We start from the raw sequence: 12,744 nt of genomic DNA on the forward strand, positions 1-12,744 counted from the left end.
GGGGTGGGTGGGCGCCGCGGAGGGGCCATGGCATTCAGTGGGCCGCACACAAGAGGGCACTGCTGCAAGCTTTCTCCCCGGGGCGGCCCATACTAGAGGGTGAGGGACCCCCTGCAGCCTCTAGGGAGAGGGACAAAGCAGCAGTGGCCTGCAGGACGGGGCACTGGGGCTTCCCCCACCCCCAGCCTCAGACTACAAACCCCTCAGCAGCTCACCCACAGTTCTGCTACCCCCACCTAGAGGAGGCAGCCGCGGCATTGTCACCTACCAGGCACCATTCCTGCCAGGGTGGAGGTGGGGTAGCTTCCCTGGCCAGTGGGGGGCACGTGAGGGGGGTAACCGGGCAGAGTGGTGCTCGCCATGTCACGACCTGGAAAAACAAAGGGGAAGGGGTGAGGCCTGGAAAAGAGGGGCCTGCCTCTGCTCACTCCAGGCGGGCTGGAAAGGCAGCTCTGGCATGGGGAGGGAGGAGCCGGCGGGACTGCAGGGTGTCCCCAACGAGCACGCCAGGTGTGTCTCAGCTCCTTAGCAAGCGGTCTGTGCCTGCCATCAGCTGTGTGTCTGCACCTCTGCTCTGTTCAGATTCGTGTCTCCCTCTGCAGGTGCGCATGTGTGTGTGTGTGTGTGTGTGTGTGTGCGTGCGTGTGCGCGCGTGCGTGTGCGCGTGTGTGTCTTCCTTTGCCAGTGTCTCTGTGCATTCCAAACCCAGACGGAGACGGGAGGGAGATGACCTGGTTTCAGTCTTCTCCTCAGCAAGAGATTCAGCTGTGGTCTCTCCAGTAGCCAAGTGGATCTCTGCCGTCTGCTTGCCTCTCCCCTCCCTGGCACCGCCTCTTTCCTTCAGGCTTGGGGGGCGCCGCTCGGCCACCCCTGCGGGGACTGATGGGCATCCCTGTCCTCTCCAAGTAGTGCTGCAGGTGCTGGGCCTGGCAGGTGTGCAGAGCGGGGGACCAGCCAATGGGCTCTTTACTGCTGGTGTTTATGGCATTTCCATGAGTGAAAGACGCCTTGAAGTGAATCAAGAGCTTCGAGCCAGCAGTGCGAGCAGATCGGGTCAAGTCCCAAGGAGCAGACTCTGTCCCCCAACCCCCAGCTGCAGGACTTTGGGCCCTGGAGGCCTCGACTAGCTGGAGCCTGGAGGCAGGGAGGCCCGGTCCACAGACATGCCCTCACGAGCACAGCTGCCCTCAGCTGGCCTCCCTGCCTTGCCTTCCCCCGTCGCCATGAAGCGGGCACTGCCTGCCCTTGCAGTTGGCAGGGGAGAGCGCGCCCTTTTCCACCCCCACACCCCCTCTGTCCTCTCCTGGGCTCCCTTCCTCCCTCCAAATGCCCTGCTCCTCCCCGTCAACCAGTGCTGGTCTACCACTGCCCTGCCTCTGTGCCGCCCTGGGAAGGCGGGGCTGTGTCACCTAGCCGTATATCCCCAGCCCCTTCACCTTCTTGCCATCCGCCAGGCCGATCCCACATCCTCCCAATGCTGTCTCCGAAGCGCCTCCCTCCATGCCCCCTCCCTTGAAGTTGACCTCGCCTGCCACATCCCTGAGCTGCGTGTTTCCTCCTCCCCCCACGGCGACACATCCAGCAGCCCAGCCTCCCCGGGTGTGCAGAGCCGTCGTCAGCTGAAGCCATCATCAGCTGTCCCTCCGTCACCTCACACCCAGGAATGACGCAGATTCTCTTCCTCCCTTCAGGTCGACCCACCCTCTTGGAGGCCAGAAGGCCAAAAGCCTCGGAGGCCCTCTTGACACAGCCTTCCTCTTAGATGTCTTAGATCTCAGGTGTCTGTTGCACCTGCCCTGTCTCCTCTTCCATCGCTGCCTTCGCAGCTCAGCTTCTAAGCGCCTGCTCTGGCTTTGCCACAGCATCCGGTCGTGCCCTCTGCCCAACTGTCCGCCCCCTGCGGAGGCCAGTCCTCATGAAAGTCCCTTGCTGTCACTCCACTGCCTGTGTGAAAACCATCCCTGGTCCCCCGTAGTCTAGAGTTCAGATGGAAAGGGTGTCTGGAGCCTCCCAGGCACCCTCTGCACCCGCCTTCCCAGCCAGACCCTCAGCCTCCTGGTGTCACTGGACCAAGCTCTCTGGTGGCTTGTGCGCCGTGAGCCCCATGCTCTGGCCATGCCCTTCTCTTCCTTCTTACATCATCCCCCCCTTCCTTCCAGGGAAGTCTCAGCTCCATGCTGTCTTACCCTTCAGGGGAGAGTCTCCTTTCCAGACTGCTGCAGCACGGTGCCCCGGACACCACGGCCCTATAATCTCTTACCACACACAGCCTATACGCCCCCCTGAGGGCAGGGCCCGGCTTCTGCTTGGAGAACACCTAGGTGCCCAGTAAACGCCTGAGAACTATCCTCTGCCCTCTGCAACACTGAAGGCCCCCCGCGGATGGGGCAAGTTTAATTGGTTCATGGATGTTAGTCTCCTTTAAAGAGGGAGAGGCTGGGACCAAATGTAAATGCTGGAAATGCTTTTTTTTTTTTTTTACTAACAGTTGAAACCACAGACTGTGACTTTTGTAGGCTGAGGAGAGGCTCGCAGTGAGGGACTGAGCGTCACCATGCAACGAGGGACTCCTGCAATGCCACTGAGCGTCACCATGCAATGCGACATTTTCCTCCAGCCTGGCCTGAGGTGGCTGACTCACGCACTGCGTTCCCTGACACTCCAGAACAAGTAGAGCTGCCAGACAAGAGGTCCCTTCTGACTCCCAGAGAGATGCAAGGAGGAATTCGTGTTGGCTTTGTGGTGGGTTTCCTTTTACTGGCTTTTGGTGTCAATAGAAGCCACCGCCTCCTGACCATCCCTCGGTGGCGTGGACCTGAAGTGGACAGTGACAGCTACATCTATCAATTCCTAGGTAGACTCATAATACGCCACTTGTTGGCCACAAAAGGCCCCGGACAGAGGAGAGTTAAGGAAGATGCAGAGGTTTGGAAGCTAGACAGACGCAGACCCCCAGTTCCTCCCAGCCCCTGACTTTAAGGTTTACAAAGCAGCTGGGAAAAGGAGTGTGCCTCTCTCTCAATACACAGGAATTTAAATGCTTCTGGATTCTGGTTGTCAGCGGCATGATTCCCACAACCCGTCACACATGACGTGATTCCTCATGATCCAGGGTTTTGTGACGAAATCCCCCACCTAGCTTCAGGAGAAAAGAAGAAAGACTGGGTGCCTGGAAAGGTGTTTCTAGCTGAGCTAGAGACTTGTTGTGAAGTTTATGTCTACCGGCTTTCTCTCTTGCAAAGGGTGAGGCCAATTTCCAGCGCAGAGAAGCTTCTGCATGCCACAAGTCCTCCATGGAACAGTTGACTGAAAGGCGCTTTTCCAAATTCTGCTTAAAAAGCTGAAGTTGGGTAGCGCCACGCAGACATTTTAACCAAGTGAAAGAAGAGGCCCATGGCTAAGAAGAAGCATGCCAGAGTGTTGTCGTCCCCGGCCGCAGGTCCTGTAAGGGGACCTCTGAGTGTGTGGGACCTCTGAGCTGACAGATGCCAGCCGCTGCACTCAGAGTGCTCTCAAGGGCTTCATCAGTGCACGGGTAACACTTGAAGAGCAGAAAAAAATTGCCCACGCTCTTGCCAGAGCCATATATGCTTCCAGAAGGCCATTCTCAAGAATGGAAAACACACACTGCAGGAAGTTTTCCCATCACCAAGCCCGCCGTGCACTCACCAGCAGCACCCTGAGCAAGCCTCTTTCAGCAAAGGAGAGCATAAATGTGTAATGGGAGCTGTGCACGGCAGCACAGAAGGGTGGACATGCGGAGGCAAGCAGACTCTAACCCCGTGAGAAAGCACAGCCAGCTTCTTGACACAAACACGTGGGAGCGTGGAAAAGGAGAAGACGGCTGCGTGGCAGAGGATAGCAGTTATCAAATAGGTGCCGTCCAACAGAAAACAAAGTGCTTGCTTTGCCCACAAACCAGCACTAGGGCTAAAGACAGCACTAGGGCTAACCCCAAAGTCCCAGCTACTTGGGAGGCTGAGGCAGGAGGATCGCTTGAGTCCAGGAGTTCAAGTCTACAGTGAGCTATGATCGTGCCACTGCACTCCAGCCTGGACGATAGAGCAAGACCCTATCTCTTAGAAAAACAAAAAAGTTAGAAGGCCTTCCAGATGGCCAGTCTAGCCTCCTTGTCCTAAAGGTGAGAAAACGGACCAGGCATGGTGGTTCATGCCTGTCATCCCAGCACTTTGGGGGGCGGAGGTGAGAGAGAACTGCCTGAGTCCAGGGGCTTGAGACCAGCCTGGGCAACATAGCAAAACTTCATCTCTATAATAAAAAAATAAAATAAAACAAAATAGGCCCGGCATGGTCGTGTGTGACTGTGGTTCCAGTTATTTAGAAGGCTGAGGCAGAAGGATCACCTGAGCCCTGCAGGTCGAGGCTGCGGTAGCCATGATTGTGCCACTGCACTCCAGTCTGGGCGACGGAGTGAGACTCCGACTCAAAAAATAAGTAATCAAATAAAATGAAATAAAAATAAAGGCGAGAAAATAAAGGCGCAGAGAGGCATTGTGACTCTCCTTTAGCTGAACAGCTGGGAAAGGGGTAGAGCCGAAGTCTGAAGCCGTGTCTGTGCCACACTGCCTTTCAATGATAACGTGGAGCCAGCTACTCCCCAAAAGAGCCAAGGAAAAGGAAAAGATGTCACCTTCCAAACAAAATCTCACACTGTGATGGCCGCCACGAAATTGAGGCAAGAGAAAAGGACACGGAGAATGAAATACTGACACCGAAACTCGGCAGTAAAACTCCGCGGGGTGGCGCGTTCGTCTCCTGCGAGAGTTTTCTAGAAAACAAAGAGGCTCTTCGAGAAACAGTAGTGGTGGAGAATCCCCAAGCCCCCAGAAGTGCTAGAGGCACTGCACTCGATGAGGCTGTCTTCTCAGTTCAACAGCAGAAGTCCCTGAAGACCCCAAGCCAATTTCCAAGCAATCTGCATCTGTATCAGACACTCCTTACCAAATGGGCCAGAGCAAATCAACGGTTTTGGAGGCGCTAAGTGCAGTTCCTCTTCCAAGCACCGAGAAAAGCGAAGCGAGAGACTTGATCAAGAAACTGAAATACGGTAGCTGTCGGATAATCGGTGCGACTCTCATGCCAGGTCTGAGATTCAAGGGCAGAGTTGTGTTTCTACTCGCACCCGGGCTAGCTAGCATCCATTGAGCACTTGCTGTATGCAGAGCACTGTCCTTCATATTTTAAAAGGATGATCTCCTTGAATGCTCCTGTCGACACTATGATGTTGATATGCTTTTAGTCCTCATTCTATAGACAAGAAATTGAAACTCAGAGAGGCTAAGTGTTACGTTCAGGACCTCACAGCTAGTACGTGGCAGACCCCGGGCCACGGACCAGACAGTGCACTTGGGAATTGACTTTGGAATGATACCTTCAGTATTACAGAGACCACCAAGGTAGGTGTTTGGTCCAGAAAAGTAACTAATCCTTCCTGTAACCAAGCATCTTGTCATTTCTTGTTTCTTGTGTGCTTCCATTTTTTCCATTTTCTACAGAGGGTGGGAGTGTTGTTTTGTTTTGTTTTGTTTGAGACAGCAGGATTGATTGAGACAACAGAAAAGCTCCCATAGTGGGAGGGGACCCGAAGGGATTGCCCCGGGAGGAAGTTTTAAATGAACCCCAGATGTCCTTCAGGGTCCCCTATAAAAAGCTACACACAGAATGTTGCCGATAATATGTGTGTGTATCTTTCCGGGTAGGTGGCACATGACTTTTATCACCGTCTCCAAAATATTCATGGCTCAAAGATTGATAAGCACCATTTGTGAAAAAGAATAATTAAAAAAAAGACCCTTTTTTCTTTGGTGTCAGACACTGACTTGTTTGCAGCTGCTTGAATTATACCCATAAACAAGGTCACAAAGGACATCAAAATGGCGTGTGAGGAGGCAGGGAGGTTCCTCTCAAGTCCAGGAAGGCATCCACATCCAGGAGATCAAGGAATTAAAAGGAGTCACCGAAGAAGCAGAGGCCACCGCTGGTGACAGCCCGGATGGGACTTCTTGGACATGGATTGAAACGGCCAGAGTTCTGTCCGCTGGGTTCCAAACGCTAAGATGAGCACTCTTGCTACCCATTTGACGCCATGGAGGACCCCGAGGCCAGCACACATAACTCTGGCTTCTTTACTGCCCTGTCTCCGAGTTCTGCCTGCTTCTCCCAAGGGAGCGAAGAAGACATTCAATTCCTTCACGGCCACCTGTCCGCACCTGGGTCCTGCACAAGCACCGGTGACACTCACAGGAGCCCATGGCTTCTGACCCTGGCATCACTGCCCGAATGTCTGGCACCTTTCCGTGTCCTGCACCAGTCATGACCCCTCTAGGACCAACCCAAGGCCGCTGTGACCTGCCGAAGCGGACTTCCACCTGTCTTTCAAGGGAGAGGAGGAACGCGTTCCACATGTTGTTTCATTTTGTTTGTTATCTCCTGGGTTTCCAAATCCTCCCGGGAGGGAGGTGCCCTCCGGGGCAGAGGGGACAGCCTTGGCCTCACCTCCCCTGGTGCCCAGCTCTCCAGGTTCCAGCAGAGGGGCTGTGTCGCCGCTGGGTGGCTGCTCTCCCAGCTCACCTTGGTTCCCTGCTGCATCCCAGACAGGACCTCCAGGCTCAGGAGATGTGTACTCGGGCAACCTACCAGCTGGACACAGCCCGCCATGCTGGCCCCTCCCCTCTTCTCCCAGAACCCCACCCTTCTCTGGCCCAGGGCCTCGGAGGAGGGGCTCCTTCTTAGAGGGACCATGGCTGGTGCCACGGCCTCAGGACCCTCGTGGAAGACTAGGGAGTGTTGGGAGAACCCCATTTTCATTTTTTCAAAGTCGGGGTCACACTCTGTCCCCCAGGCTGGAGGGCAGTGGCAGGATCCCAGCTCACCACAGCCTCAACCGCCTGGGCTCAGCTGATTCTCTCACCTCAGCCTCCCCGAGGAACTGGGACTACAGGCATGCGCCACCATGCCTGGCTACATTTTTTGATTTTTTTTTTTCCTGTAGAGATGAAGTCTCACTATGTTGCCCCGGCTGGTCTTGAGCTCCTGAGCTCAAGCAACGGTCCCACCCGACCTTTGAAAGTGCTGGGATGACAGGCGTGAGCCCCCGCCCCTGGTGGAATCCCATTTTCAAGGGGCTGAAAGGGACCTTGGCCATCTTCCGGGCCGACCCCCTCATTTTACAGAGGAGGAAACTGAGGCCCAGGGAGAGGGGCACGCCTCTCCAGTCCCTCCTCATTCCGCTCCCGCACCGCCTTCGGGGCTCCCTGAGCCAAGCGAGAAGGCTGGATGGAGGCGGGCGGGGGCTCGGGAGGCTGGGCCTGGCTTGCCGGCGGGCTGGGAGCAGGAGAGACCCTCGTGCTGGGTGGGCAGAGGTTAAGCCTGTTTGCACAGTCTCCTGATACGCCAGGTCTCCCAGTTCCTCTCCGGCTTTATTTTGTTCGCTGAGAGCACTGAATTGTCAGCTCTAATCCTTCCGAAAGCGCGGTGTTTTTCAGGCGTTCTGTGTAAGTGAAACCCTAATCCCAAGGAAAACGGCCACTTAAGCTGCAGGGGCATTAGGCCTCTCTCTCCGCACCGCTGCGGGATGTCCTTCTTCCCTGCCTGCCTGCCAGCCTGCCAGCCTGGCCCCAGCCACCGCCACCACCGGGGAGGAGCGGGGAAGATTCAGTCTGGAGGAGCGCAAAACCCTCTCAGAAGTGACAACGGGGGCGGAGAGGTTACAAAGGCACTGGCTTGTGTGTCCTGAGGACACAGAGGAAGACAGGGGTGGGGGGGGTCACCTGGGAGGGGCGGCCCTCTTGTGGAAACAGGCTTTCAGGCCTTGCCTAGGCGGCTTGGAGGCCACCAGGACACTCAGAGCCCTTGGCCCCCGCACACGCCCACGACATCCCCTGGGACACCACCGCTTCAGGATTTCTGGTCATTTCTCCAAGGCTGGGTGGACCGACATTTTTACGTAGTTGAGCTTTACACTTCCAACTGCCGAAAAATGGCGTGAGCCGCTTTGTGCCTGGGCCCCCCTCTTGGAAACTCCCGTTTGGGACGTCCCAAGCATCTCAACAACATTCCCCAGTGCATCACGAAAGGGGAGTCCCATGTCACCCACTGAGTGACCCTCTGTTGGCTGGGTTGCCCACTATGTGCCCTTGACATAGAGATCGCTGATTTCCTGAAGATACTTGGATTCAGGTGCAGCCCGGTCTCCCTCTGACCCCTCAATGAATGGGTGAGACCACCCTGTCGTATGACTTGGCGAAGAGGCCCTTCGAGCCTTCCTCACCTTCCCAGATGCTCCTTCCTGCAGCCCCTGGGGAGGGCAGCCTGGCTGGCACAGAGCTGGATGAGAGTTGGGACCAGGGACAAATGCTACGGTGTTTATCCTGCGCCACCTTGGCCGGGCTCTCCAGCCCCAGAGCGGACCGCTGCCTCTGCTTTTCAGCATCCTTCACTTCGGCGGCCATGGCTTGGACGGAGGAGGAAGGGACATAGCCCTGACCCAGTGACTCCCTAGACTGCAGGCCCAGGGCGAGGGTATCTGTCAATGTCTCATTGCTATGGAAATGCCCCATAATTAAATCAGAGCTGAGGTTGGGGGCTGGAGGTCCTTGGGGAAGTGGCTAAGGCTTCGGGGATGTTTGCAACCTCTTTGCCTGGGGCCTTCTCGGCCCAAACGCAGGCTCCAGGGCCCGTGGGTGCGAGGAGAAGCCCTCTGGCAAGCTTGGCCTCCACTAAAGGGCTGTCTGGCTTGTCCTGCGTCTGGAGCTGCTCTCGTATTCTCCTTTCAAGGCCGGAGAGGAGCTCTGATGTCTGTGCCCTAAATTCTTCTCGCTAATCAGGGGCTTTGAGCTGACAGACCAGACGGGGAGACTCCCAGCCTCCTTCAGAAACATCTCTTTATGGCCTTCTCTCCCCCCAGGGACTGGCCCGGGGCTGAGCTGTTTGTTTTATGGAGGGAAATGTAGTTGCATTGGAAAGGGGTTGTTAACTACAGGAAAGAGGCAGTTCCTGGGGTCCTTGGGACCCCTGGGTGGGAGGAGGTTTCCCAGGGCCCACACCTCCGCCTGCTAAAGTGGCCAGCCGACCGACTGTCTCAGACACCATCTCAGACACCATCTCAGATGCAGGCGAGGTGTCGCACTCCTGGGAGTCAGCAAGCCTTTCTCAGAAGCTACGCCCGCACTGAGCACTGGCCAACGCCTGCTCTCCTGCCCTGGACTTTGCCTCATGGCTTCCCACCTCTGCCCCACTGGGCCGGCAGACCCGGTGGCTTCTGCTCCCACTCCCCACTCGGGCCCTTTCCTCACGGGTGGCCACATCTCGTCCTGGACCTCAGTTCCAGCTTCCTTCCATGCTGGGGTCTCCAGACGTCAAGAGGGGCTTCTCCCAAGCTCCCGGAATAGCTGCCGGTTCCCGGCCAGGATGGGGAAGCCAACACCCCCACGTATGCTCACACTGGGGAGGAAAGTCCTGTCCTTGTCCCTAGCGTTCTCTCTCTCATTCAGGCACTTTCGCAAAGGACAGGGACCATCTGTCCCGAGGTCTACAGGCTGGGAGTGTGGAGAGGCTGGCCCCTCCCAGGCTCTGGACCCCACAGCAATCAGCTAGGGGTGTGGTCTTCCTCCTTGCCCTTTTTGAACTCCATTATCTGACAATTTGCTGGGCTGTGGTAGGGAAGGGGCCTAGGGGTCTGGATCTGTGATAAAGACACTACTGATACTTCTCTTTGATCTTTGCTAGAATATGCACATGCTCAGTTTATTGTGCTTTTCCGAGTATTCCATTGCCTCCTCCATTGCCTCCAATTCTGGGCGGGTGTGACCCGTCCTATTTCCTGCTTCCTCGTGATCCTTTGCATTGACCAAGGTGTGTCATTTTCTACAGAACTCATCCTTGGTGGTGGATTTTTTTTTTTGAGTCCCAGGTACCCTGGATCATAGAATGTTTCTACAAGGAAGGACTGTCATTGTTCCCGCTGGGGTTTGGGAGTGGGTTACTCCTGGACATGCCCTTCTGTAAGTTATTGGCTTGGGGTTCCTGCCACGCGTTCATGGTATAAATCTGACTCTGACCCAGAATCAGGCTTGGTGTCCCTGTTCCTCAGGTGACACTTGCTCCCTCACTCATCTCCCGGGGCCACTAGGCCCCGTCCATGGGCTTTATGCAGGGTGACTGCTAGACACCTGCAGCCCACTCCTCTTGGTTCATGGTTTGCTTAATCATCATTGTGAAATTATATAGGCCGGGCATGGTGGCTCAGCCTGTAATCCCAGAACTTTGAGAGGCCAAGGCGAGAGGACTGCCTGAGCTCAGGGCTTCGAGACCAGCCTGGGCAACTTGGGGAGACCTCGTCTCTACAATAAATAAAAAAATGAGCCGGGTATGGTAGCGAGTGAATGTAGTTCCAGCCGCTTGGAAGGCTAAGGCGGAAGAATCACCTGAACCCAGCAGGACAAGGCTGAGGTGGCTGTGAGTGTGCCACTGTACTCCAGCCTGGGCGACAGAGTGAGACTCCAACTCAAAAAAAAAAAAAATTATATAAAGCTTTTTGTCAAAAGTGAGCATGTTTTCTTTCTTTTAAGGCACCCATGCCCTTTGAGCATGGCTGTTTCCTTCTAATAAATTCTGTCTTAGGCTGGGTACAGTGGTTCAGCCGGTAATCCCAGCACTTTGGGAAGTTGAAGCGAGAGGACTGCCTGAACCTGGGGGTTCGAGATCAGTCTGGGCAACTTGGTGAGACGTCATCTCTACAATAAATCACACACACACGAAAAAAACTAGCTGGGCGTGGTGATGTTTGTCTGTAGTTCCAGCTACTTGGAAGGCTGAGGTGGAAGGAACGCCTAAGCCCAGCAGGTCGAGGCTGCGGTGGCCATGAGAGTGCCACTGCACCCCAGCCTGGGCGACAAGAGTGAGACTCCAACTCAAAAAAAAAACATTCTGTCTTAAACTATACTTGGGACTCACTCTGAAATTCTTTTTCTGGCCAAGTCAAAGAACCCACAGAGCAACACACCGCACGCTACCTGGCATCAATACTTCTAGTTCCCTGGTTCTCCCAGACCCAGAGGCATGTCCCCCGACTGGTACGTCACAGCCCAATCTCTCCCAGGCAGGGTCCACCTCCAGCCTGGTACCAGCATCTCTCTCACACGTCCTGGCTTTGCATTTCCCTCTGTCCCCAGCACCAGCATCTGAGGCCTGGCTGTGTTTTAATATGTGCTGTTGTACTGTATCCAGCTGCACTTGGGTACGTTTAGCCTGCCTGGCTCCTGGACGTCCACCTCGTTCCTCCCTCACCTCCCTGCGACTGACTCAAAGGTGGTGAGAACGACCCTTCTACCGGCACCATCTCGCCTGTCAGGACTGCAGGGTGGGAGGCCGCTTTCTCCTCCCAGGGTCGAGGACCCTCTGCTGCCTGGAAGCATCTTCAGTGCCTTTGGGAATCCTGAAACGAGTTCCCATCTCCTCCTCCCAGGTTAACGTGTCTGCCAGGGTCCCTGCAAGTTCCTCTGTCGCCACAGCCCTGGCCATGCACAGGCGGGAGGGTTGAGGGGAGCAGCTGTAGGGGAGAGGACGATCTTCGCCACCCGTGACAGGAGTCGTTAAGGAATGAAGGCTCCAGCATGCAGTTGGAACCAGCGTCCTCCCTGCAGCGGCCCTGGCCCGGGGGTCCCCGTGGGGTCACCAGGCGGGTGGAAGGTGACGGCAGGTACCCGCCGCAGCCAACCCACCTGAGGAAGCCTGGGGCCGGCATGCCCCTGCCCCATTCCCTCCTGTCGCGGGTCCCTTTCTCTTTGTCACTTAGGAGAGACTCGGCTTCGTTCCAGACCAGCAGCCTAGAGCCGGGGGCTGGAGGGGAGAGATGCCGCTGAGCTAGGGCAGCCTGGCGGCGGAAGGGAAAGTGGGTGATAAATTTAAATAACCAGCTTGACTTGGCAGCTTGCTGAGTTGTGATGCAGTGAAATTAAAATCTCGGCAGAACTTGCAAACACCACCCAGCACAATCAGTCTCTCTCCTCGGTTCCCTGACACCAGGTGGGGAGGGGAGGCCACGGGGCCCGGGGTGGCCACCCTTGCCTGTGATGTGATTAGTTGTGTCCTGGCCCACTGGGCCCTGCTCTCCCCCACACAATAGTCCAGGCTCCTCTCCCCTCTCGGTCCTGACCTTGTGGAACAGCCGCATCAAGGGGCTGGTGAAGTTTGAAATCAGCCTCCAGTGCCAGGAAGTGGCAGGAATACCAATAGGCCCAGGGCCGAGGGTCGGGCTGCGACATCCCTGGGCTGGCTCCCTCGGCCTCGGGCCCTCCGGTTTACGGCCTCCGCCACCGTCCCCCGGGGGGAGATAAGAGCGGGTGCTGTTGCAGCAGGGATGGACAAGGGCCCCTGGAACACCCTGGCACGCCCAAGCCCGTCTGCGGGCACAGGATGCCCCTGCTGCGTGCCTACCGGAAAGCGCCTCCCTTTTCCTTCCTCCACCAAAGCCCTGAATGGCCTCCAACACGAGAAGCTTCTTAAGAGGCTTTGAGGGGAATTTCTGCAAATGCGCCGAGAGCCTCTCCCCACGCCAGCCCTGCCTGGAGCCTGGTTCTCCGCCATCTTTCTAGAAGACTCACCCCAGGTCCGCCTCCCCTGCGTCCGTCCTCATATTATCACTTCCAGCTGCCCACGGCGTCCCGCCCGAAGGCCACCCGCCGGGCCGCTCCTGAGCGGCCCACGGTCTCTGGACAGCACCCC

General features: G+C 56.4%; 1 protein-coding gene across 1 annotated transcript in view; it reads right to left on the reverse strand.

Moving 5' to 3' along the window:
• Positions 1-34: 34 nt before the first annotated feature.
• Positions 35-12,744, reverse strand: part of LOC103252376 (paired box protein Pax-2-like) — a gene marked incomplete at its 5' end in the record, with an annotated part of 17,056 nt that continues 4,346 nt past the window's right edge. The window contains 2 exons of the mRNA XM_021709067.1: positions 35-120; positions 269-370. Coding sequence (XP_021564742.1) covers positions 35-120; positions 269-370 — 188 coding nt within the window. The remainder of the gene's footprint in view (positions 121-268; positions 371-12,744) is intronic.

The sequence above is a fragment of the Carlito syrichta genome, unplaced genomic scaffold (genome assembly GCF_000164805.1).
Source record: "Carlito syrichta isolate Samal-C Ts95f unplaced genomic scaffold, Tarsius_syrichta-2.0.1 Scaffold156019, whole genome shotgun sequence".
Lineage (NCBI taxonomy): Eukaryota > Metazoa > Chordata > Mammalia > Primates > Tarsiidae > Carlito > Carlito syrichta.